The 24,425-nt window shown below is 56.8% G+C and overlaps 2 protein-coding genes and 1 non-coding gene across 3 annotated transcripts; 2 read left to right on the forward strand and 1 right to left on the reverse strand.

Annotated features, from left to right (window-relative positions):
- On the forward strand, positions 220-2,111 carry CCR10 (C-C motif chemokine receptor 10). The gene is made up of 2 exons (NM_001044563.1): positions 220-243; positions 1,044-2,111. The coding sequence occupies exons 1-2, from the start codon at positions 220-222 to the stop codon at positions 2,109-2,111; spliced, it is 1,092 nt and encodes a 363-aa protein (NP_001038028.1).
- Positions 4,668-13,402, forward strand: PLEKHH3 (pleckstrin homology, MyTH4 and FERM domain containing H3). Its single transcript, XM_003358036.4, is given in 14 exon segments — positions 4,668-4,927; positions 6,944-6,999; positions 7,362-7,441; positions 7,547-7,738; positions 7,826-7,983; positions 8,092-8,212; positions 8,983-9,289; positions 9,880-10,087; positions 10,327-10,463; positions 10,753-10,885; positions 11,089-11,224; positions 11,227-11,546; positions 11,822-12,013; positions 13,019-13,402. Coding segments are annotated over 14 exon segments (2,379 nt in total). The 5' UTR covers positions 4,668-4,765; the 3' UTR covers positions 13,196-13,402.
- Positions 14,970-15,067, reverse strand: MIR9788-1 (microRNA 9788-1). The gene has a single exon (NR_128467.1). It is a non-coding gene; the product is annotated as a microRNA 9788-1 (primary transcript).

Consider the following 24,425-nt stretch of genomic DNA (forward strand, 5'->3'; position numbering starts at 1 on the left):
AGCCAGGAAATGATGAGATGCCAAAACCCATTCTTCTTCTCCTGGCAGGGTAAAGAGAAGTTATTTTTAGGGGGTAGAATGGAAAAAGGTAGGTAAAGAGGACCCGCAGACCCTAATCCCCACCGCCTTCTTGGCCCTTTTCCCCGCCCCTTCCTTCCTGTCCCTCTAGTTTAACTTCTCTCTGCAGTGGCTTTACCTCAGAAACCTGAGTAGCCAGAGATGGGGACTGTGCCCGCAGAGCAGGTGGGAGTGGGGGCAGGGGGGGAGGGTTACAGAGAGGGAGGTAAGGTGAAGGGATGGGATTCCCCACCTGGCACCAGGCCTCTGGTCGGCTGTGACCTATCCAGGGCACCTGGAGCCCTCTGGGACCAGATAGATGGGGCTGGGGTTGTGCGGCTGGGGTTGGGGGACGGGACTGGGGCTGAGGGGAAGGGTGAGCTGAAGCTAGAAGTCTGAGTTCCCAACCGAGGCCAGAAAACCTAAGCCCCAACCCTTATGACCACCTCGGTATAAGTAGTTCAGTGCACCTGTACTGGAGGGTGGGGGTTGGGGGGAGGGACTCCAGACCAAGCCTGGCCTCCAGGGACCAGGTCTGAGGCAGAGGCTGCATGTGAGTGTTCTTCCAGGAGAGGGCGCTGCAAAGGAACTGACTCTAAGATTTACTGATAATACAAACGCTTGGCCTACCCGGAACACTGATGCTTCACACCCTTTATCGTCCTTGCTTCAAACAACCCTGCTAGGTGGGCTAGTCAGGATTTCTAAACTCGACATTACAGATTAGTCAACTGGAGATCCTGAAAAAGGCCTGCCCAAGGTCACGAAGGAAGCTGGACACAGAGGCAGAAGGGGTGCAAGGGAAGCGAGGGCCTGTTGAGGGTGTGCTAGGACGAGTTTGGAGAAGAGTTTGTCTTCTCACCGTGTACTGTACCATTGTGCCTGGTCACACAGGTGCTCCCAGCTTGGAATGCATGTGTGGGAGGGGGAGGCTTGTGGTGGAGGCATGTCTCATAAGGTCTCTCTTCTCATTTTGGCCTCCCCAGGTTTCCTGGGGCCCCTACTCCGGGGACTATGAAGAGGCATATTCTGCTGAACCGTTGCCAGAGCTCTGCCACAAGGCTGATGTCCAGGCCTTCAGTCGGGCCTTCCAACCCAGTGTCTCTTTGACCGTGGCTGCTCTGGGTCTGGCGGGCAATGGCCTGGTCCTGGCCACCCATCTGGCGGCCCGTCGCGCTGCCCGCTCGCCTACCTCCGCCCACCTGCTCCAGCTGGCCCTGGCCGACCTCCTGCTGGCTCTGACTCTGCCCTTTGCTGCAGCCGGGGCTCTGCAGGGCTGGAGTCTGGGAAGTGTCACCTGCCGCGCCATTTCGGGCCTCTACTCGGCCTCCTTCCACGCCGGCTTCCTCTTCCTGGCCTGTATCAGCGCCGACCGCTACGTGGCCATCGCGCGAGCCCTCCCAGCTGGACCGAGACCCTCCGCGCCGGGCCGCGCACACTTGGTCTCCGTCGTCGTGTGGCTGTTATCGCTGCTCCTGGCGCTGCCTGCTCTCCTTTTCAGCCAGGACGGCCAGCGGGAAGGCCAGCGGCGCTGCCGTCTCATCTTCCCCGAGGGCCTCACGCAGACGGTGAAGGGGGCGAGCGCCGTAGCGCAGGTGGTCCTGGGCTTCGCGCTGCCGCTGGGCGTCATGGCGGCCTGCTACGCGCTCCTGGGCCGCACGCTGCTGGCCACCAGGGGGCCGGAGCGCCGGCGCGCGCTGCGCGTCGTGGTGGCCCTGGTGGCGGCGTTTGTGATACTGCAGCTGCCCTACAGTCTCGCCCTGCTGTTGGATACTGCTGACCTACTGGCGGCCCGCGAGCGGAGCTGTCCTGCCAGCAAGCGCAAGGATCTGGCACTGCTGGTGACCGGAGGCTTGGCCCTCGCCCGCTGCGGCCTCAACCCAGTGCTCTACGCTTTTCTGGGCCTGCGCTTCCGCCAGGACCTGCGGAGGCTGCTTCGGAGTGGGGGCTGCAGTCCAGGGCCTCACCCCCGCGGCCGCTGCCCCCGCCGGCCCCGCCTTTCTTCCTGTTCGGCTCCCACTGAGACCAACAGTGTCTCCTTCTGGGATCACTAGAGCTGCGAATCAAGAGAAGGGGGAGGGCTGAGGAAATGATTCCAGGGAGGGTAGTGGGAAAGGGGAATAAGCGGGGGACACGGAGGAAGAGGTAGGGACCTAAAGGAATTGCTTCTGTTCTTTGGCATATTAAATTTACAACATGGAAATGAGATGCAACCCAACAACTGTTACTATTTTTGAGACACTGGCTTGGAAGTGATTTGTAGCAGGGCAGAGCTGGAGGGTAACTCCCCCTCCCGCCCCCCCTTCCCACTCCGCGGAGCTTGACTCTTGGTGGAAGGTGCTGAGAGCCTGCGTGGGGGTGGGGGGCTGCTGAGCCTGCTAAAGCTCTAGGCACTGACACCCTCTCCACCTTTCCTTGGACTCTGCTAACAGAGGTGAGGTGGGAAAGCTGCCAGGCGAGGAGGGGCGGGGGTTCCTCCCGAAATAGTGTAAGGAAGAGCTTTCTAACAACCACAGAGTGCTATCCAGTAATGGCTGCCTTAGCAAGTACCGAGCTCCCAGCCTCTGGAATGTTCAAGCTGAGGCTGTCGGGGACTGTGTGTGCCTATGCCTGGTGTGGGGGTAGGGACGGCGCCAGGAGATTCCCGTTTTGGGTGTGCTTTTGGATTCAATTACCACTCGACAGTCCCTTCTAAGGTTCTCTGGTGGAGAGAAAAAAAAAAGCAATTTAAGAAGTTGTCGGAGTTTTTCACCTTGGAGAAGATCCAAGAAGAGAATTCCAAGTTGCAAATTTCCAAAGAGTGGCTGTCACGGGCGTGGTGGAGTAGGGGTGACAGCCACTCTCCATCTTCTTTGGGGACGAGGTCAGAGGAAATGCACTGAACCTGCCGGAGAGAGGTTAGACAAGGGAAAAAACTTCCCTTGAAGGCAAGGGCTTGGGATCCAGGTACATGGTTGTGGTGCTAACGTCCCTAGGAAGCCTCAGCACAGGCCACACTCCTCTGGGGCGAGGTCAAGGCAGGGATGGCCTCTAGAGACATTGATTCTTGGTCTTTGTTTTATACAGTCACGACAGGCACGATGGTGTCCGCGTGTGACAAGTCTCCCGGTTTAATATCCGGTCATCAAAGCTGCCCCAACCGCTCCAATCGAGAGTCTGGGGACCCAGGGCAAGACGGGCGGGGCGTGGCGGGGATGTCTCCAGGGAGGCGCTGGCCTGTCGTCCCCGCCCTGTCCCGCCCCGCCCAGCTCGAGCTAGCCTTCCTTCCGTGAGCCTCTGGCGGCTGAGACCAAGAACCACGGCCTCAAGGGACAGGATCTAGGGGAGCACCGGAGATGGCGCCGATCCTCAAAGGGTCCCACACGCCAGCCACTGGGGGCCAACCTGGAACCATCCACCGGAGACCGCGGGAATCGCCGCTGAGTCAGCAATGCACGCGCGCGCCCGCGGTCGCTCTGGCCCCGCCCCGTCCCTGACCCCGCCCCGTCTGCTTAGAGCCTCTGTTAACCCCTTCCTACACAGAACCGCAGGGATAGTCACCCTGAGAGGCCTCCACTTCATTCGAATTCCCTAGAATTCCAAGTCACTCTTCCAACTGGAGTTCCTTGAACTGTGCCTTCTAAATTAGATTTATTTCCGGCCTAGGTCAGAACTTTCCCGGAGTCTCTGCCTCAGCTTCTTCGCCTCAAAAAGAAGATGACTCAGATAGAGGAACAGGACTCCTCCATCCAGGGGCGGAGGGCTACTACCTATAGGGCTGTGCCTGGCACAGGTAGCTAAGGCTCTTTCCTTTCTCAAAGACCGAGACAAGGGTTCAGAGGGCAACAATCGGAGCCTTCCTCTATGCCCTATGGGCCCTTCGTCCTCCAAAGCTCCAGCTCAAGAGCGCTTTTAATTTGTCGATTGGTGAGCCAAGAGTTAAAACAAGAGGCTGAAGGCGGGCTTCCGTGACGTCATTAGCAGTCAGAGTCCGACCTCAGAGATGGGGGCGTGGTTAACAGCTCACAGCCCCCTCCCTCCTTATTCCCATGCCCCTCCCCGCTGTCACCAAGCCAGGAGCACATGATGCAACCCGCCGCGATTTCAGTGGCTTGATTGGTGGCCGCGCCCGGCGCCAGGCACAAGGATTGGACCGTGGAGGCCGTGACGAGAACTGGACCCTGCCCTGTAAAGAAGGGAGGAGAGAAAGAAGAGGGAGGGGGAGCCTGGACGGGAGGGGGGCGGGGAGGCGGGGTCCCAGCGCTGTGCTCGTGCCCCTAGCGCGCCAGTCCCGGGGCTGCAGGGAGCGCAGCGCGCGCGGCCCGGGCCCCGGCCACCGGACGCCCTACCGGACACGACCCTCCCTGGAGCTCGGACAACTGCCCTCCTCGGACACTGCACCGGACACTGCCCCCCACAGGGCTGGACACTACAACGGACACTACTTCCCAGCTCCGGACATTGCTCCCTCCCCCCCGCCCCCCGCCCCCGGGCCCTGGACCCTTTCCTCCCTCCCCCTCCGGGGGCCCAGACACTAAGCCCCCCACAAGCTCTAGTTAGCGACCCCTTGCACCTCAGCGCAAGACAACGCCTCCTCCCAGTCCCCCTCTCCCTTCCCCTCCTCCCGCCTCATCTTTCCCCGGCTGGTGTCGGAGCCCCGCCAGTTTCTCCGACCCCCTGCAGTTCGGCCCCGACTGCCCGCGTCCCCTTCCCCCGGCTGCTCGCCCGGATGCCTCTCCCCGGGGGATTGTGGTGGCTCCTCTGCTGCCGTCGAGGCTTTACTCTTCTGCACCGGGACTACGGGGACGGCGAGCTTAGCGGGGACGGGGACGAAGACGAGGACGAGGAGAGCTTTGAGCTACGGACCCCGAGTCCAGCGGGCGGCGGGAGGGTAAGTCCCGGGGGGTTTGGAGCCTTGTCTCTCCCTCTCACTGCAGCCAGCCGTCACGCCTGATCCTGCCCTACTCCAGCCAAACGCCGTGTTCTTGCCGAGTGGGGACTCGGGAGAGGATTTTTTTGCCTGGGGGCCAGAAGCCCCCAGGAGCTCAAGCAGCAGCCCGCCTTGAGATGTGCCTGTGGGCCTCGCGCTGCACGCTGGGCGCTGTCCACCTGCTGGGGGCCCTGGGGCAGGGGAGGCGTCACGCCTGGCCCGACCTGGCCTGCCTCTCCCTTCCCCGCCGGGCCCGCGTCCCATCCCGTCTCCTTCCGCCTCCGCCAGCGCCGAGGAATGTGGCGAGGCCGGCTGGGCGGCTCGGACGCCTGGGTCCGCTCCGCTCCCAGTTCCTCAGTGCTGGGAGCCAGATGCGGGAGTTCCCGCCGCGGGGACCTGGGCCAGGGGAAGCAGGCATCCTCACGTTGAGGTCTGTGGCAGGGACCCCATGGAGAGGGAGCTGGGGGCCACAACTCTCTGAGGACCCTTCATTATTACTCTGGCACTCAGGACAGAACGCTGGGCCCTCCCTGGTGAGGCTCCTGGGGAATCCCTGAGGGGACAGGTAGGGACATAGGGCTCCCCAGTTTTGTCGTCTCTTCCGGTGGGGAAACCGAGGCTCTATTGGTGCTGAAGGCCATCATCCCCTGATGTCCCCTCTGATGCCCCTGCATGCCAGCAACCAGACGCAGGGCAACCAGACTCGCGGGTGCTGTGGCCTGGGTCAGGCTCCCATCCCCCGCTCAGGGGTCCCCAGCAGGCCCGGTGGCTCGGTGCCCGGTGCCCGGGTGGGGCGGGCTGCGCCGCTGGGGCCGGCGCCAGCACCTGGCGGAGGCGGAGGGCGGATAAATATAGAGGGGAGAGGGAGGGAAGCAGGGGACTGCGATTAGGGGAGTTGGTCTAAGAGAGGGGTCAGCACCTGCCCCGTTGGTCGTGTGGCTGAGAGCCTCACTGAGACCCTCCAGAAAATAAGTGGATCTCCCCCCCAGGGAAGCATAGGACCCAGGCATCCCCAAGCTTCCAGCCTGGGCAGGGCCGGCTTTGTGAAACCCTGCCATTGCTCCCTCATGCTGCACATCCACCACCGCCCCCCTCCCTGGAGCTTGGGGACAGGTGTCCCTGGCCCCCCTCCCTCCTCCCCCTCCTGGCTTTAACTGCCTGGACGCAATGGGACCATGGCACCATTCCCGAGTGACCTGGCTCCTGGATGGGTTTTTGGCCTCTCTTAGACCTCAGTCTTCAGTAGAAGTTCCAGGGCACAGGGGGCAAGTGGGGGGAGGACAAAATTCCAGACTCTACCTCCCATGGAGAGTATCCTCAGCCTGGCCTGAGCCCTAGCAAAAGGGCAGGGTCTTTGCTTACCACTGACTCTCAGAGGTGTCTGTGGGAGGGTTTAAGAAGCTCTTGGAGAAAGCCCTATACTGAAAGGGTCCCTCTTCCCTTCATCCATCTCCATGCCCACCACCACCCTGCCAGCCTGAATGCCCACCTGTCAATGAAGGGAAAAGGAGGAGGAGGGGATGACTTCAAGCCTGCCAGAGCAAGAAAAGGCTTCATCCACCTCTTCTTTTCCAAAAATTGGGAAGCTAAAGCCCAAAGACTCGAGGGGGATTGTCAAAGTTGCACAAGGGGGTTGTGATCAGAGTTAGTAACTGAGTGGGTATTAGAACCCTGGTCTCCTGACTCTCTGCCCAGTGCTCTTTCTATTCTACCCCAACCTTTGATTGCATCTTTAAAGGGTAACAGAGACAAGGCTAGAGTCTTGGCTTCTTAGCTTGGGTTGTTCTGTAGAGGCTGGTGGAAAGGGCGAGCCCAGTGGCTTCAGCTCAGGTCAGTCACAGTCACAGTCACAATCACAGTCATCACCTCAGTCCTTGATTCCTCAATCCCCTGAGCAGCGCTGCCCTGGGGCAGAGGCCACCGGCATCTGGAGAGGTAGGGCTCTGAGCCTAAAGGCTGCCCTGCCTGTTTCCCCAGGGCCCTCTGGATGTGACGCTGACTCAGCCTGTGAGGAGCGGGCCAGTCTCGGACAGGTGAGAACAGCCCTACAACCCATGATCTGGAGACCCTAGCCCATTCCCAAGACCCCTGGCCTTTCCATCTTCCCTCCTGCGGTTGTGCAATAAGGGAGAGGCCTTACGCTGCCGCCGGACGCTGTGGTTTGGCCAGGGTCCCGGGGGGCGGTCCGGCTGGGGGCGCGGGGAGGAAGGGGGGGGCTCTCGGCTATTTCTGGCGCGAGGTCAGAACGGCCTAGAAGTTCCCACAGCCTGGGGGAGGGGTGCCCAGTCCGGGAGCAGGCACCCCTCGCGGTCTGGGGAGCCCTTAGCGAGGAGCCCCCTGGAGGCGGGGTGCAGGATCAGCAGCCTTGCCCAACCCTCCCTCCGCTCTTGCCCAGGCTGCAAAGCTGGGAAGAGACGCGGAGCCTCATCCCAGAGAAGGGGCCGCCGGAAGACGACCCGGACGTCGTCGTCAAAGGTGGGGATCCACCTTATGCACTCTGGAGGCCCCAACCCCAACCCTCCAGGGGATAATGTCTTCTCCTGCTGATTCCCCTCTCCTTCCTTCTCCCCCGCCCCCCAGGTTGGCTGTACCGCGAGCCCCGTGGAGGAGGGGCGCGGCCCTGGTTGCCCCCGCGCCGAGCCTGGTTCGTGCTCACCCGGGACTCCTTGGACCAGTTCAGCAGCAACGGGAAGGGGGCGCGGCGGCTCGGGAGCCTCGTGCTCACCAGCCTGTGCTCGGTGACCGGCCCGGAGCGCAGGCCAAAGGAGACCGGTGAGACCTCATGGGGATTCTTCTACCTACCAGGGCAGCGGCCCCGGCCAGCCCTGATTGCCCCCCTGCGGCCCCTCTTTCCCCCAGGTCTGTGGTCCGTGACGGTGTCTGGCCGGAAGCACAGCGTTCGGCTCTGCTCTCCGCGCCAGGCCGAGGCGGAGCGCTGGGGGGTAGCGCTGCGCGAAGTGATCGCGTCCAAGGCGCCTCTGGAGACCCCCACCCAGCTGCTGCTCAGGGACATTCAGGTGCGAAGGAGGGCACACCAAGGAGAGAGAGGAGGGTGGCGGACTCAAGCTTTCGGCGTTCTGCGGAGCCCCCTTCTCCATCGCCATGATCCTTTCCCTGGCCTCTAGGAGAGTGGTGGAGACCCGGAAGCCGTCGCCCTCATTTATCATCGGAACCCAATTCTGAGGCACACCAGTGGAGCTCTGTATGCCCCACTCCTGCCCCTGCCCTATGGAGTCAGCTCCCCAGGTGAGTGGTTCCATGGCCCAAGTCCCTTGGATGGGGGATCTGAATGCATCACCTGATAGGGGTCTAGGAGTCCTCAGGGGGCCTACCCAGCCCCTCATTTTTCAAAGGATGAAGATGAAATCAGAAACTGAGCAGAATGATATGGGGGGGGGGGAAACCAGCACAGAAAATAAGGCTCCCTTGGACCACCTTCTCAATGGGTCTCATTCTGACTGCATGAGTTTTTAATATTCTCTTCTGTTCTTTCATTGTACTCTCCAGACCATGGCGTACTGCCTTTACAAGTGGTGGGAAAGCCATCACCTTGGGAGAACGTGCTGGCCTTATCTAGTTATACTTCTCCCCAAAAGGGAACAGTGACAGACCCAAGTCCTCAAGCTAGAGGATTAAGGGGGTGGGGGGCTGGGAGAAGAACCCTGGTTTTCTGATTCCCAGTCTAGTCTGTTTTCTGGCCCATAGTAATGGCTCTCAGTACCCAATTACAGAATCTGAGGTTTGACCCTGTGTCCTTTAGTGTCCCTCCAAGTTACTAACTCAATGTGCAGCTTTAGGGGTTGCAGAGGGGGAGATCCTTGGGAAGCAGGGGTCGAGTTTGGCTCTTTGGGGACCACTGCTTTCCCTTCACTTTTCCTGTCCTTCGTACTCTCCCCTCCTTGCCACTCCCTGTCCCCTTATATTTCCTCCGACCTTCCCCTGGTTCGTGCCTTCCTTCCAGGGCCCAGCTCTGTGTCCCCTCTCCAAACCGTCCCTCCGCCCCCACCCTCCCGCAGGTCCGGGCTACGCACCCTTGCGCGAGGAGGCGGTGCGGCTGTTCCTGGCGCTGCAGGCCCTGGAGGGGGCGCGGCGCCCCGGGCCCCTGATGCAGGGTGTGCTCCAGACTTGCCGGGACCTGCCCGCGCTCCGAGACGAACTCTTCCTGCAGCTGGCTAAGCAGACCTCGGGCCCCGCAGGCCCCCCCGGGCCCCCGGCTACCCAAGACCCCGCGGCCCTGCGGTACTGGCAGCTCCTCACTTGTATGAGCTGCACCTTCCGGCCTGGGGGAGCTGTACGGGGGCACCTCTTGGGGCATCTGGAGAGGTGAGAGGGGAGGGGGGGTAAGGCCAAGGGAAGGGAGCTACAGGGCTGGAAAAGAATGGCAGGCCTTTCCAAAGGGTTTGGCAGATGGAGAACTTAGACCCGAAGAAGAGAAGGGACTTGCCTAGGGTCAGGGCCACTGCTAATATGTACAGCGCCTTTGTGGGACTTACAAGAGATCATATCCCACTTGCGAGTGGAGGAATTACAAAAAGGCTTCCACTTTGGGCAAAGGAATTTTATTAAAAGGCTGTTTTCCCTCAAGGCCAATGCAGTGCAGCGCCAGGCCTTTTAGGTTGGAAAACCAAATGCGAATGGAGTTTGGATTTCGACCCAAAAGAGGATCATGGAAACTCTGGGAAGAGGGAGGCGGCAGTTAGTTGAAAGCTTCCAGGGGGCTTAGAAAGTAATTCAGCTCCATACAGACTATCGGGGGTAGATTCAAAAGAGCCAGGTGTGCTGCCTTCAAGGAACTTAGAGTTGGGGGGGGGGAACTGACAAGATAACATAAACTGTAAAGTAAGAAAGCAAGAAGGAGGAGAGAAGGAAAGGCGTCTGAGCACTGATCCTTGGGTTCTTTCTCCCCAACCCAGGACTGAGCAGGCGCTCCCGGACTCGGAACTGGCGGAATATGCGCGTTTCATCCGCAAAGCTTTAGCCCGGACTCGAGGCCGAGAGCTGGTGCCATCTCTGGCAGAGATTTCTGCGCTGAGCCGACGGCAGGAGCTGCTATGCACCGTGCACTGTCCGGGGGCTGGTGCCTGCCCTGTGGCCATAGACTCCCACACCACAGCGGGAGAGGTAAGACCACAGGGACTCCTGAAACTTCGGCCTTCCTCCCAGCTTCCCACGCCTGGCTCCTCTGGTGCCTGGGCCCTAGGTTTGCCGGAGCCGGAAAGTCATCACTTGAGTAAGGCAGGGCTGTGTGTGGCAGGACTAAGACCTGAAAGACCCTTCCAAGTTGGATCGGCCCCTCCAAAAGTACTGGCAAGACCCTTGCGAGGTCTGGGCCTGACTTTCCTCTTATGCTCTCTCCCCAGGTTGCTCGAGAGCTGGTGGGGCGTCTGGGCTTGACCCGGAGCCGCAATGCATTCGCACTGTACGAGCAGCGAGGGGCCCAGGAGCGAGCCCTGGCTGGGGGCACCCTCGTGGCCGACGTGCTCACCAGGTTTGAGAAGTAAATGTCCAGCCCCAGCCCTACTCTCCGTTAGCCCACTCGCTTCTCAGCTTCGGTCAAACCCTAAGGAAACGTTTACGGAGCGCTTGTCATTTGCCCGGCAAAGTAACCTTCGCTGGTTCACAGATGCATCCCTGCGGGCGGGCGGTTTGCCGTCTGGCTTCAAGGCTCACCTCACGGGTCCGCTCTGCCGGGGCCCCGCCCCGAACGTCTGGCTCCGCCCCTTTCCTCGGGGCCGGGGACTTCGAGGGCCCTGCTCCTGCGCTGCAACAGGCCCTTTATTCTACAGCTTGGCGGCGGAGGAACCCGGGCTGGAAGACCCGCCCGACTCTGGTTGGAGACTGTGTCTGCGTCTTCACGGACCTCTGCACCCTGAGGGGCTGTCCCCAGATGGTCACGAGCTGCCTTTCCTTTTTGAGCAGGTGAGGATCTCCGGCATTCACGCCTCGCCAAACCACCCCCCGCTGACTGAATCCCTCCCCTTCTGGGCCAGTGCATTTCGTCGGCAACCCCGGGGGAGGTTGTGCTCGAACCCCAGGCCTCCGATTCCAAACCCCGAGGCGTCTTCGCGACGGTACCCCGCGGCTCCTACGCTGACGCCCACTGCCCCCCCCCCACCCCGTAGGCTCACGCTCTGCTGCTGCGCGGCCGGCCGCCCCCGCCCGACGACACGCTGCGCGCCCTGGCGGCGCTGCGCCTGCAGAGCCTGCACCGGGACTTCTCCCCACGGGCGCCGCTACCGCGCCTGGACCGCTTGCTGCCCACCCAGCCCCGCCGCGTGAAGACCCTCCCCGCCCCGTCCCCAGGCCTCCCCCCTCCGCCGCCCTGCTGGCCGGGGCAATCTGGAGCCCGGGCCTGGCCAAGAGGCGGGCGGAGCGGACCCGGCGTGGCGGGGCCGGCCGCACGGCGGGAAGCGTGGCCCGCGAGGGAGGAGGTGGCGCCGGCACGGCGGCGGCTGTGCTGGGAGGCTGGAAGCGGCTACGGGGCATGGGCCGAGCTGAGGCCATGGCTGCCTACCTGGCTCTTGCGGCGCAGTGTCCAGGGTTCGGCGCTGCTCGGTATGACGTTCTGGAGCTGAGCACGGTGAGGGGGAGAAGGGAGAGGGGGACTCTGGCGGCCCGAGCCCCACACCTTTGCCCCAGAGCCACAGGCCCCCACTGTGGGCCACCTCAGTCCCTCCACCCAGCACAGCTGTCCCTCTCAAACCCCAGGAGTCGCTGGCCCTTGGGTCCTCACCTCTCTGGAGCGTGGATTATAGGGGGGCCCAGGAAACTTCTAGCTCACAACCATCTCCCCCCACCAAGAGTAATGCTGCAGGGTCCCGTCCTTCCACCCTGACTCTGCCTGTCTGTCTGCAGGAGCCTGGTGGGGGTGCTCCACAGAAACTATGCCTGGGCCTGGGAGCCAAGGCCATGTCCCTCTCTCGACCGGGTGAGACAGAGCCCATCCACAGTGTCAGCTATGGCCATGTGGCCGCCTGCCAGCTAATGGGCCCCCACACGCTGGCATTGAGGGTGGGAGAGAGCCAGCTCCTCCTGCAGAGTCCCCAGGTGAGCGGGAAGAGGGCGTAGAAGGAGAAAGGAAGAGAAAGGATGTCAAGAAACATTTATTAAACACTGAGCATGGACCAGGTACAGCTCTAGACCCTGCGGATCCAGCAGTGATTAAAGACAAACAAGAGCTGGAGATCAGACACTTAACAAGGAATCAAAGACAATTTAGAATACCGATAAAGCTCCAAAGGAAAAGGTAGTGTGACAGGAAGTGACCAGAGGGGGCCATAGCATTAGGTAGGATGATCAGGAAAAGATCCTCAAAGAAGGTGACACCCGGAGTTCCCGCCGTGGTGCAGGGGTCAAGAATCCCACTGCAGGAGTTCCTGTCGTGGCTCAGTGGTTAATGCACCTGACTAGTATCCAGAGGACACAGGTTTGATCCCTGGCCTTGCTCAGTGGGTTAAGGATACAGCGTTGCCGTGAGCTGTGGTGTAGGTCACAGACATGGCTTGGATCCCACGTGGCTGTGGCCGTGGCCAGCAGCTACAGCTCCAATTCGACCCTTAGCCTGGGAACCTCTGTGCGCTGCGAGTGCGGCCCTAAAAAGATAACAACAAAAAGAAGCCTACTGCAGCTGCTCAGAGCAGAGGTGCAGGTTTGACCCCCCACCTGGTGCAGTTAGTTAAAAGATCCAGCATTGCCGCAGCTGTAGCTTGGATCAATCCCTGGTCCAGGAAGTTCCCTTTGCTGAAGATATGGTCATAAAATTAAAAAAAAAAAAAAAGTGACATTTAAGCTAGCCAAAGGGAGATCTGAGGACACAGCATTCCAGGTAGAGGGATCTAGAGGTGCAAAGAGAGAGGAGAATAAACATAGGATATTAGAGGAGTAGAAAAAACAAATGTGATTGGCACACAGTGAGTGAGAGAGAGCAATGGTGAGGAAGGAAATGGTGCAGGGGGCAGCTCAGGTATGGCCTTGGGAAGGGGCCTGGGTGGAGGATAAGACAAAGGAGAACCCAGTGGCCCCTGTTGTTCTCTGCCCTCTGCCCTCTCTTAGGTGGAAGAGATCATGCAGCTGGTGAACGCTTACTTGGCCAACCCCTCCCCCGAGAGGCCCAGCAGCAGCCCTTCTCCTCCATGCCAAGACCTGCCAGACACCTCCCCTCCCAGCCAGCACCCGGCCCTGGACGAGTCCCAGGGACAGTCTGGCTGTTTGGGGCAGCTGCAGGACTGAGCTTGCCAAGAGGTCACGACCTCCCTCTTGCCTCCAGCCTGGACCTGGACTGTGCTGAGATTTCAGGGAACCATGGACCCTTTTGGCCCTGCAGGGACAGGGCACACACCCAAGGGCTGCAATGGGTGCAGACAATTTTCTAGTTTGTTTCTTAATTTATTTGTAGAAGAGAAGCAAAAAAAAAAAAAAAAAAAATCCTTATTTACACAAACCCTTCCTGTGGGAGTGTTGTCAGTGGGACAAGTTGGAGCCCCATAGCTCAGAGCTCCACCCCTGGGGACGCCCACACTCTGGGCTTTTACCAGCACTGAGGGGAGTCTGAACACCACAGGGCTCCACCCTCTTTGACCTTCTGGATTTAACCTCCTCCTGGCCAGTATATGCCCTAAGGTGGTGGGTGGGGCAGGCAAGAGAGCAGCTTTGGAAGCTGGCAATTACTCATCCCCGCTTCCATTGAGTGGCATAGGGGTGGCCTCCTGGCGTCCCTGAGGCCTGATGGCAGTGAGTCATCAGGGCTGGCACTACCCAGTCCTACCCTGGTGTCCAGCAATCTGGGTCCATCTTTAATGTGTCTACTGCTTTGGGCCTGGAATGGAAGAAGCTTGAGGCAGGATCAGACCGAAGGACTTCTCTGGCGCAGATAAACACAGCTTTTTCCTGAGCTCTGTTCCTGCTTTATCAGATGGGGCTGAATTGGGTTGAATCCTGAGGATCTAATTGCCTTGAGCCTGGAATCCAGAGTCTTGGCTTTCCTGACCTGCTCAGAATGCTGCAGGTCCTCCTTCAGAAGCTCCCCCAGCCTCGGCTGTGAGTGTGGGAGCAATGTGGGGCAATACTGATCCCCCCAGGGCAGGAGTTAGACACCGAGGCGACGGCAGACCTCAGGACCGCTCTGTAGTCTTGAGAGTGGGACTGGCTCCAGTAAAAGAGCTCGGTTCTAGGCAAGGGATGCTCTAGACTGGGACTAAGTGGTAAGAAGTTACAGCAGGTAAAGGCCACCCTACCAACACATGCCTAGAACTGTGGGCCACCCTGGAGACCTTCTCGTCATCCCCCATATTCACAGCCCAAGCCCTGACTATATTTACAACCAAGCTTACTCTATTTTATTACTTTATTAAAGCATATCAAGGGTCAGAGCATGGAAGGGAGGAAGGAGGGCGAACTCCTAAGCTGGAGAAGAACCTAGAAAGGTTGTTGATGGAGGAAATTTGGGTCAGAGGGACCAGGCATGATGGGGGCTGTGCTTTCTGTACAGGGGGTGTAGGAGGGAGGAAGTCACTGCTCCTGGGTGCCCCAGGAGATGTAGTCTGGCCGTGTGGCTGCGTGGTACTCGTCAATGAGCTCCTGCACAACCTCCCTAGACCTGTCCAGCTCGTCGAAGTTCTCCTTGAAGATGTCCTCCTTGCGGAACTGCTCCAGGAAGGCCTCCCGCTTCCGCAGCTTGTCGTACTGCTGGCAGGAACTTTCAAAGAGCTGAAAGAGAGAGAAATCTCCAGGATGGGAGCCAGTGCAAGACAGGGGATTGGAGTGGACATGGGGGAGAATGATGAAGGTGGCTGGTGGGACAGAATGGCCACAGAAGACCTGGAGGCTAGACTCACGGAGGAGATGCTGGTGTGGTTGGCCATCATGAGCCCGCTGACCCTGTGGGCAGAAGGCAGGTAGGGCGACTTCCTTGACAGGGCCACCTGGATGCTGGCTGGGCCCCAGGGGATGAAGTTGGCCAGCTTCCGTTCCCGGATCCGCTGCAGGCTCTTGTGGACCTGGGGCGGGCACAGGCGTGGTGGTGGTAGCCTCTCCTCTACCCCTGTGGGCTCCGGGGGTAGAACGAAGGGGCCGCACCTACCTGGGTGGGGTCCACCTCCCCCTGGATGATGTTGAGGATGGCGATGTAGCAGTGGTTGGTCTGGCGATCCCGGCCTGTGGACACCATCACGTTCTTGGGCTGCAGCAGCCGCCTCATGACGTCCAGGACCGTGGTCTTCCTCACGCTGGCCACCTGAGGGGACAGGGGGCCCCGGGGACCAGGCCAGCACTCAGGCACAGCCCAGAGACGCACGGACAGAGAGGAGCGGGCACCACGTGTCCCCGTCAGACTCGGGGTGGTCTGCTCTCTCTGGGGACTGTCCTCAGACTCAGGGGCACACGGAGCCTCTGCCGTGGGGTCTGGATGTCAGCCCTCCCGAGCTCAGCAGCCCCCGCCCTTGTCAGGAGCAGGAGCAGGAGCAGCCCCCGCGCAGCCCAGCCCAGGCCCTGCGGGGAGCCTCGGGCAGAGGGAAGAGGAGCGCAGGTCAGCCAGGAAGGTCCCCGAGCCCAGGGCGTCTGGGGGCTGCGAGGGGCAGCCCGGGCGCAGCAGGGAGAGGAGAAGAGGAAGGCGGGTCAGGGCCTGCTGGGCCCGAGGGCTGCTCCTACCGACTGGTCCGTGGTGAGCGGGGTGTAGCCGGTCATGAGGAAGTGGAGCCGCGGTGTGGGGATGAGCGAGGCGATGAGGCCGATGAGGTCGTTGTTCATGTAGCCGGGGTAGCGCAGGGTGGTGGTGCTGGCCGACATGATGGTGGACACCTGGGGGCGGGGTTCGTGTCACGGGCCTTGGCCCGGGGGTCCTGGCTTCCTTGGGCGGTGCTCCAGCAAGGCGGGGTTGGGTTCCAGTCCACAGGGGTCCAGGCGCGGGGGTCGGGGCGGGGGGGGGTGTGTGCTCACCAGCTGGTTGATCTGGGAGAAGGACGGGTTCTGGATGTGCAGGCGGTCTGTGGCGATCCGGTTCAGGGCTGTGTTGTCCAGCACCACCTGGGGGGACAGAAGAGGGTCACGGCACCTTTTTGAGGAGAAAAGGGGCAGAGAAAAAAGTTATTAGCTTAGCCCTCCTCTTACCTCCAAAATTAACACGTAGGTGTGTTAATTTAAAAGGTAAATACTGTTTCTGGGGCATCGGGAGACACTTTTCTACCATCCAGTGCATTAAACACATTTTTGATTGTTTAATATGTGCCAGGCACGCTGCCTGGCTCTGGAGAAAGCATGCCAAGGTAAAACAGGCAGGGTCTTCCCCTTCACCAGATCTACCATCTAGAGGTGGGAAACCAACATTAAATACAAAACAACAGAAAAGTACAGTTAAACACACACACACACACACAAAAGGCGTTCCCATTCTGGCTTAGTGGTAACAAACCTGACTAGTAACCATGAGGACTCGGGTTCTATCCCTGGCCTTGCTCAGTGGGTTCAGGATCTCGTGTGGCTGTGGCTGTAGTGTAGGCCAGCAGCTGCAGCTCTGATTTGACCCCTAGCCTGGGAACTTCCATATGTCTCGGGCGTGGCCCTAAAAAGACCCCTCCCCCCAAAAAAGTACAGTTATAGCCTGAAATATGCACCAAGGAACTGACCTTACCTAGGTGATTAGGGAAGGTTTGCTAAGAAATTGACCTTGGGATGAGAATCTAAGCATGAGTAGGCATTAAATAGACAAAGTGGGGACACGTGGGGGTGGGAGTTTATTCACTTTCTGAGAGTCTTGCTGCCTAAAGGGACTATAAGAAACTTGGGATCAGGTCCTTATTTCATAATTTGGGCCACGGGGAATGGCTTTGTTGGTCCTCTGTTCTCTGGGGAAGGGCAGGGTGTAGGTGTCTCACTGGTGTGGGGAGGGGGACCAAAGCCCCCACTCCCTCCTCCCATGCTTACCACACAGTCTGCGTTCTGGGTCAGCCTCTTGAGCGTGAGCAGCGAGTTGTAGGGCTGGACCACCACATCGCTCATCTCGTCCTGGTTGGGAAACACTGAGTAAGTCTGCACCAGCTTCTTGGGGTACCTGGGGGTGAGGAGGGAGGAGGGAGAGGGGAAGATGGCACAGGGAACTGGAAGGACTCCCATCACTGCCCATCTCTGGTTTCTCCAAGGATAACAGGGGCTATTCCTTTCCAAGTGCCACCAAGGTCTTGTACAAAAGGGGTGAGGGCAGAATGGTCAGAGCTCCAGAGCCAAAAAAGATAAGCCTAAAGCATCAAACTTGGTAGCTCCCCTCCTCTCCCTAGGTGAACCCCCCTCCTGGGAGTTACGGCTTCCAAGATGTTCCCTGGGTGACCAGGCTCTGTTCCTACCTGACTCAAAGGGAGTCATGATATGTCTTCCAGTCTCAATGAAAAAAGTGACAAAAAGGAAAGACATTAGCTAGGGAAACAGGGCTAAAGCCCTCTCCCCAGACACAGGCTTACCTGTCATTCAGACGCTCCAAGAGGTAGGAGCCAAGGCCAGAACCAGTCCCCCCAGCGATGGAATGACACAGCACGAAGCCCTGCAGAGGGAGGGGTGGAGAGGCAGTCTCCAGGAATCTGGGGAGTTGGGGGGGAGGCTCTGGCCTGTCTCATTCCCCATTCCCAACACACTCATATCTCAAGGCTTCCTCTGTGTCCATCCAGGCTGAGGCTCCTTGAGAAGGAAGACCGGCCTGTCTCATTCCCCATTCCCAACACACTCATATCTCAAGGCTTCCTCTGTGTCCATCCAGGCTGAGGCTCCTTGAGAAGGAAGACCCATGTCCAAGGAGCTGATGCCATCCAGATTAGGATCTCCTTGAGGACAAGGACTGTACCTTCTTCACCTCACTATCTCACATCTGATTCTCATTAAGAGGGTTTTGAATTGAAATGCCCCCCTCACACATCGGATCAGGCTACCTCCTGTCCTTTTCCCAGCACTCTTCAGCTTCCCCTGACACCTCACCTCCAGGCTGTCACTTCCATCTGCTTCTCGGTCTATGATATCAAAGATGTCTTCATGGATTTTCTCACCCTGTACAGAAACATGAGGAGGGAGGGTCTGGATGACATTTCTGGAAAGCATCTGTTTTCAGCACCAATAACTCTACTCTGGGACACTTTAAGCAGAGCTTCAGCTGGGGCCCTCACCCCAGAAATGCTACTTTGCAAATGATACGCACAAAGTTTGCATAAACCTCTATCTGGCTGTCCCTCTTATCAGCATAATTCCTTTGTCTCTTATTTATTGTCAATCTGGTCTGGTCAAATCCCCAGGCTGCTTGTGCCTGCCTTGCCCCAGGAAGGGGACATGAGGATCTTCTGGGATGGCCACCTGGATACCTGGGAGAATCCGCTGGCCCAGTTGTTGCCAGCTCCTCCTCCATGCTCCGACAGGTAGATGTTCTCTGGGTTGTAGAGCTTGGCATAGGGGGAATTGAGGATGGAGTGGATCACCCGCGGCTCCAGGTCCAGCAGCACCGCCCTGGGGATGTAGTGCTCATCATCCGCCTGTCAAGGGGAGTCCAGGAGGGGGCACAGTCAGCTCGGCCCGCCCAGTCTTCCAGTCCTCCCAACTCTGGCTCCTGCTCGCCCTCCCTCCTCAAGCCAGCCGCCCTGGCCACTCTGTTCAACGGGTTTCCTAGTACCAAGCCACTGCCCTTCCCTTCGGGCCCCCTGGGCCACTGCCAGCCCTTGGTCAAGTTGCTGGGGGCACCTGGTAGAAGAAGACGTCCTTGCGGTCAGTGCCCTCGGTGGCGAACTCCTCCACGATGCCCTCGGGGCTGATGCCATGCTCGGCGCACAGTTGTTTCCAGAACTCGAACCCAACTGGGGGATGGGGAGAGACGCCTGGGTCTGCTAGAGCCTAAGGCCTCAGGAGCCCAGGATGAGGCTCAGAGGCTGTCACACTCAGAGGGTGGACCCAAGATGCCTGGGTCTGGGAGCAGTGACAGCTGGAGGCATGGCTCTCTGTCGGGGTGCGGTAGGGGGACCGTCTGTGGCTCAGTTCATCATACGCAGTAAGGCGGGGGGGGGTTCATGGAAGGGAAAGGGTAGCTGGAGGATGCCAAGCACTTGGGTGGGACCCGAAGGGAGAAGAACCGCAGACTGGCGGGGCCCGGCGCTCGTTCGCTCACTCTGGTTGCCGCACTGGCCCAGCTGCAGGGTGATGATCTCCCGCGGCATCGCTCTTCAGACGTGGGCGCGCCAGCCCTGCTGCGGTGGCGGGAGTCAAGGCAGAGACGAACGCTTGGCAGCTGGGTGCGCAGGACGTGGGAAACGCGCGTTCTCTTCGCCTTTTGACGCGGGTGATCGGTCTGCGCGTGTGCAGTGTGGGCCTCCCCTCGGCCGGCGGCCCTGGGAGCCCAACCTGGGCATCATTTTCCCCTCGGCAGCAGCAGCTGGAACTCTGCACAGGCGCAGAGTGAGGCCACGCCTCCTCCTGCCCACCCACCCCAGCTCCGCGCCTGCGCGGTTAGACTTGCGTGCAGCAGGGTAGCGACCGGGTGTGGGGGAGGGGAGGGGAGGGGAGGGGAAGGGAGGGGCGGTCCAGGTGTCCCGAGTCTGAGGCGCTGCTTAGGTAGGTGAGCGGCTCTGCCCGCCCTGCTAGGTAAAAGAGGTGGATTCAAGCCAAATTTTATCTTTTTTCTTTTGTCTTTTTGCCTTTTCTAGGGCCGCTTCCCGCGGCACATGGAGGTTCCCAGGCTAGGGGTCTAAACGGAGCTGTAGCTACCAGCCTACACCAGAGCCACAGCAACACGGGATCCGAGCCGCGTCTGCGACTTACACCACAGTTCACGGCAACGCCGGATCCTTAATTAACCCTTTGAGCAAGGCCAGGGATCGAACCCGCAACCTTATGGTTCCTAGTTGGATTCCTTAACCTCTGCGCCATGACAGGAACTCCCAACTTCTTTTAAATGTTTAAAGAATTTTTTAAAATTCTTTTAAATTTTATTTATTTTTTGCTTTTTAGGGTCCTACCCTCGGCATATGGAAGTTCCCAGGCTAGGGTTGGAATCTGAGCTACAGCTACCTGCCTACACCACAGCCACAGCAACTCAAGATCCCCAACCCACTGGCCGAGGCCAGGGATTGACCCTGCATTCTCATGGATACTGGGAGGATTTGTTTCCACGGGGCCACAATGGGAACTCCAAAAATTATTTTCAATTTTAAAGTTAAATGTACCTAACACATTGTATACCATGTAGGCATTCCGCTGTGGCCCAGTGGGTTAAGGGTCAGACTGCAGCACCTTGAGTCGTTGTGGAAGCCAGGGTTGGATCCACAACCGGAAACTTCCATATGGGGGGAGGGGCAGCTGAAAAAGAAAATTTACCATCTTAACCATTTTAAACTGTACAATTCTGTAGGATTAGGTATATACACATTGTTCTGTAACTGTCACCACCATTCATCTCCAGAACTTTGTCATCTTCTCAAACTGAAACTATACCCATTGAACAGTAACCCTGCCCTCATCACCATTCTATTCTGTCTCTGAGTCGGACTACTCTTGAGTACCTCCTATAAGTGGAATCACATGCTATTTGTCCTTTTCTGTCTGGCTTATCTCACTTAGCATAATGTCCTCAAGGTTACTCCATAATTGTAGCATATATCGGACTTTTATTCCTTGTTAAGGATGTATGCATATACCTTTATACCATATTTTGTGTTTATCCACCCATCTGTTGATGGACATTGGGGTAGTTTCTACCTATTGGGTATTGTGAATAATCCTGCTCTCAACATAGGTGTACAAATATCTGTCTGAATCCTCGCTTCTTAGGTTCTTCTGGAGCAGAACTGCTGGATCACAGGGTTATCCTGTGTTTACTTTTTTTGCGGAATTTCTGTACCACTTTCCACAGTAAATGGCTGCACCATTTCACATTCCCAGCAGCAATGCACAAGAGTTCCAATTTCTCCATATCCTCACCAACACTTGTTAGTTTTTTATTTTAATAATAGCCACCCTAATGCATGTGAAGTGGTATCTCGTGGTCTCTCTCTCTCTCTTTTTTTTTTTTTTTTTTTGACTGTGCCCAAGGCATGTGGAAGTTCCAGGGCCAGGGAATGAACCCAAACCACAGCAGCAACCAGAGCCACAGCAGTGGCCTTGATTCTTAACCTGCTGAGCCACCATGGAACTCTTCTTTTTCTTCTTATTTTTTTGCTTTTTACAGCCATGCCTGTGGCATATGGGAATTCCCAGGCTGAGGTGGAATTGGAGTTGTAGCTGCTGGCCTATACCACAGCCACAGCAAAGAGGGATCTGAGCCTTGTCTGTGAGCTACACCACAGCTCATGGCAACACTGGATCCTAACCCACTGAGCAAGGCCAGGAATCCAACCCTGGTTCTGATGGATACTAGTCAGATTTGTTACCACCGAGTGACGACGGGAACTCCCTATTTTAATTTTTATTATTGTTATCATTTTTGGTCTTTTTAGGGCCACACTTGTGGCATATGGAGGTTTCCAGGCTAGGGGTCCAGTTAGAGCTGTAGCCACCGGCCTACACTAGAGCCATAGCAACATGGATCTGAGCCGCGTCTGCGACCTATACCACAGCTCACAGCAGCGCCAGATCCTTAACCCACTGAGCAAGGCCAGCTAGGGATCGAATCCGAATCCTCATGGATGCTAGTTGGGTTCACTAACTGCTGAGCCACGATGGGACTTCCCTCCCTATTTTATTTTAAATTACAAATAATTTTACACATACAAGCATGATTTTGTATTTTTACAATATATTTTTTGTTTTGAAATATTGAATAAATAGTATCAGAGTGTAATATCCTTTTGTAACCTGTTTTTTTCACCCTTCGTTAGATTTCGTGATTTAGTCATGCTGATACACGTCGATTTATTTCATTCCTTTCATTGGATGAATAAAACCAGTTTATTCTTTTTCCACACAGGGGCCATTAATTGTTTCCACTTACTACCTATTACATCATATGAGCGCAGGACTTGTCCACTCGTGAACATGAAGGAAAACATCTCTACCAAGAGCTTGGGCAGCTCCAGCTTTACAAGGTTTGGCATACAACCAGATGGTTGTACCAATTACACTTTTGTCAGCAATAGAATTTTCATTTCCCGACACTCAGTTCCACCCTTGGATTATCAGATCTTCTGTCCATTCCCACGGATGCCCAATGGGATCTCATGGTTGCAACTGCTAGTTAAAATCACAAGCAAGATGGATTCCATTTTCTTTTGTTACTGACCTTCTGGAATTGCCTGTTCATTTCCTTTGTCCATTTTTTTTCTTTTCTATTGGGTTGTTTCTCTTAGACACTTGAATTTTTTTTTTTTTTTTTTTTGGTTGTATGGATTGCAAATATTATGGGTCTATGGGTTGTCCTTATACTGTGCATGTCTTTTGCCTTAGAGAAGATTTTCATTTTAATGTAGACAAAGTTACCATCTTTTCCTTTATATTTTGCACGTTTTATACCTTCTTAAAGGAACTGTCCCTTCTCTCAGTATTAATAAGCTGTCTTTCTATGTTTTTTTCCCCAAAGTCCCGGAGTAGTTTGCTTGTTCCTCGTAGGTCTTTAGTGCATCTGGAACTTATTTGGAGGCCTGCTGTAAGATAGGAATCTATTTTATCTTTTCCATATGGATGGGCAATTGTCTCTGAACCAATTATTGCAGAGTTGGTGAGGTCCAGGCCCCCACCCCATCCCTCCACCCCGCCCCCAACATTCCAAGCCGGCTTCTGGCCGCTCCTGGCTCCCTTTGGCTGTTGGTCCGCCTCAGTCTGGCGAGTTTTCGCTGGGCGTCACAGCAGGGGCGCTGGTGAAAGCACCGCGGACAAGAGGAGATGGGTTGTTGTTGTTGTTGACTGGTTTTCTTTTCTCTCTCTCCCCCTTTTTCACGAGAGAATTCGGCCGCCTTCCAGCCCTGGCCGCCAAGAATCTTCTGGGCTGCGTTAGAAGGCTTTGGCTCGCCCCACGCCCGCCCCCTCCCGGGCCTGGGCTCCCTTCTCCTCCCCTCACCCCACCCGGCCTCCCCGCCCGCTTCCTCCTGCTCCCGCCCGAGCGTCCTCCTGGGCAGCCCGGGCTTTTCAGGGAGAGTCCGGCTGCTCCCTTTGACGTTGGACGGTGGAGTTGGAGCTGCTCCATTAGCCCGGAGGCTCCCCTCCCCCGGGCAGAACCGCTCCTTAGGGCTGCCCGTCTTCAGAGGCTTTTTGCCAGGCCCCTCTTCAGAGTCTGCCCAGCTGAAGGCGAAGGCTCAGAAGTGCGAGTAAACTTGCCAAGCCTCCCCTCCTTGTGAGCCCGGAGCATGGCTGGTTTGCTTTCTTTAAAATAATGAGCTGTAAGCAGTTTATGAACACTTGTGAAACAGTAGCGTTTCATTTCGGCCTTTTCTTGATTAATAACCGTGTCTTGCTCCTCCTCCTGTTCTCCCAGAAGTGGGAACACTTCCTTCAAGTCTTACTTTACAGGCAAACAGGTTAGAACGTGTGAATTTCCCTGAGTGGAGAAGTTGCACTCTAAGTTTTCTCTAAGAAGCCATCTCTGACAAGCTGGAGGCTCCTCTGAGTCTGTAGAAATGGGTTGGAGACAGAGATGCTTGTGTACATTAGCAGAACTGGACATAAATCCTCCCAGTTATTAGCAGGCTGTGCTTTCCATTTTTCCTGAGAACTGACCTGTCTGGGTTAAATGAGATGATGCATGAGCACTTAGCACAGTCCCTGACTCATCGTCAACACTCAACAAATATTAGCTGCTGTTATTATCACTAGATACAATCAGAACTAAAGTATAGCTTAGCTGCTGCTGCAAATAAAAGATCTTATTCAGTTAAAAGCAAAATGAGGGGTTGTTTTAAATAAATTTGAAAAAAATTAAAACCTTGTTGCTTTGTGATGATCCTACAGATTCAGGTTTCAGTTCTGATTTCTCTTGAGGTTGAACAGAAGGCCCAGATTCGTGGTCCTTCTCACAGTTTTCAGATCCAGGTCTCAAGGTCATTGCCTATGATTTGGTTATTGAGTGTCGAGTTTAATTTGCTTGGCTCCCTATTCCCTGATCCAGGTTATGATAATGTAGTGGGAAGTGACATTCCTTTGTCTGAGGGCTTTGTCTGCGTCTGATAAATGTAGCATTTGTCAACTAACAAGTTTGTTAAATGTCCTAAGGTTTTATTGAACATTCCAAGTTGAATAAGACATTATTTTGGATGCAACTTCATTTCTTTCCTTTTTTTTTTTTTTTTTTTTTTTTTTTTTTTTGCTATTTAGGGCCACACTCACAGAGGGTCCCAGGATAGGGGTCAAATCAGAGCCATAGCTGCTGGCCACAGCTTCAGTCACATCAGATCAGAGCCGAGTCTGCAACCTACACCACAGCTCACGGCAACACCAGATCCTTAACCCACTGAGCGAGGCCAGGGATTGAACCTGCAACCTCATGGTTCCTAGTCGGATTCATTTCTGCTGTGCCACA

Source organism: Sus scrofa, chromosome 12 (genome assembly GCF_000003025.6).
Source record: "Sus scrofa isolate TJ Tabasco breed Duroc chromosome 12, Sscrofa11.1, whole genome shotgun sequence".
NCBI lineage: Eukaryota > Metazoa > Chordata > Mammalia > Artiodactyla > Suidae > Sus > Sus scrofa.

What these genes read in the sequence shown, in the direction of transcription:
- CCR10 (NM_001044563.1), top strand. Translation starts at nt 220, where the DNA reads ATGGGGACTGTGCCCGCAGAGCAG. An exon ending in GGACTGTGCCCGCAGAGCAG is followed by an intron (nt 244 to 1,043) that starts GTGGGAGTGGGG and finishes TGGCCTCCCCAG; the next exon opens with GTTTCCTGGGGCCCCTACTC.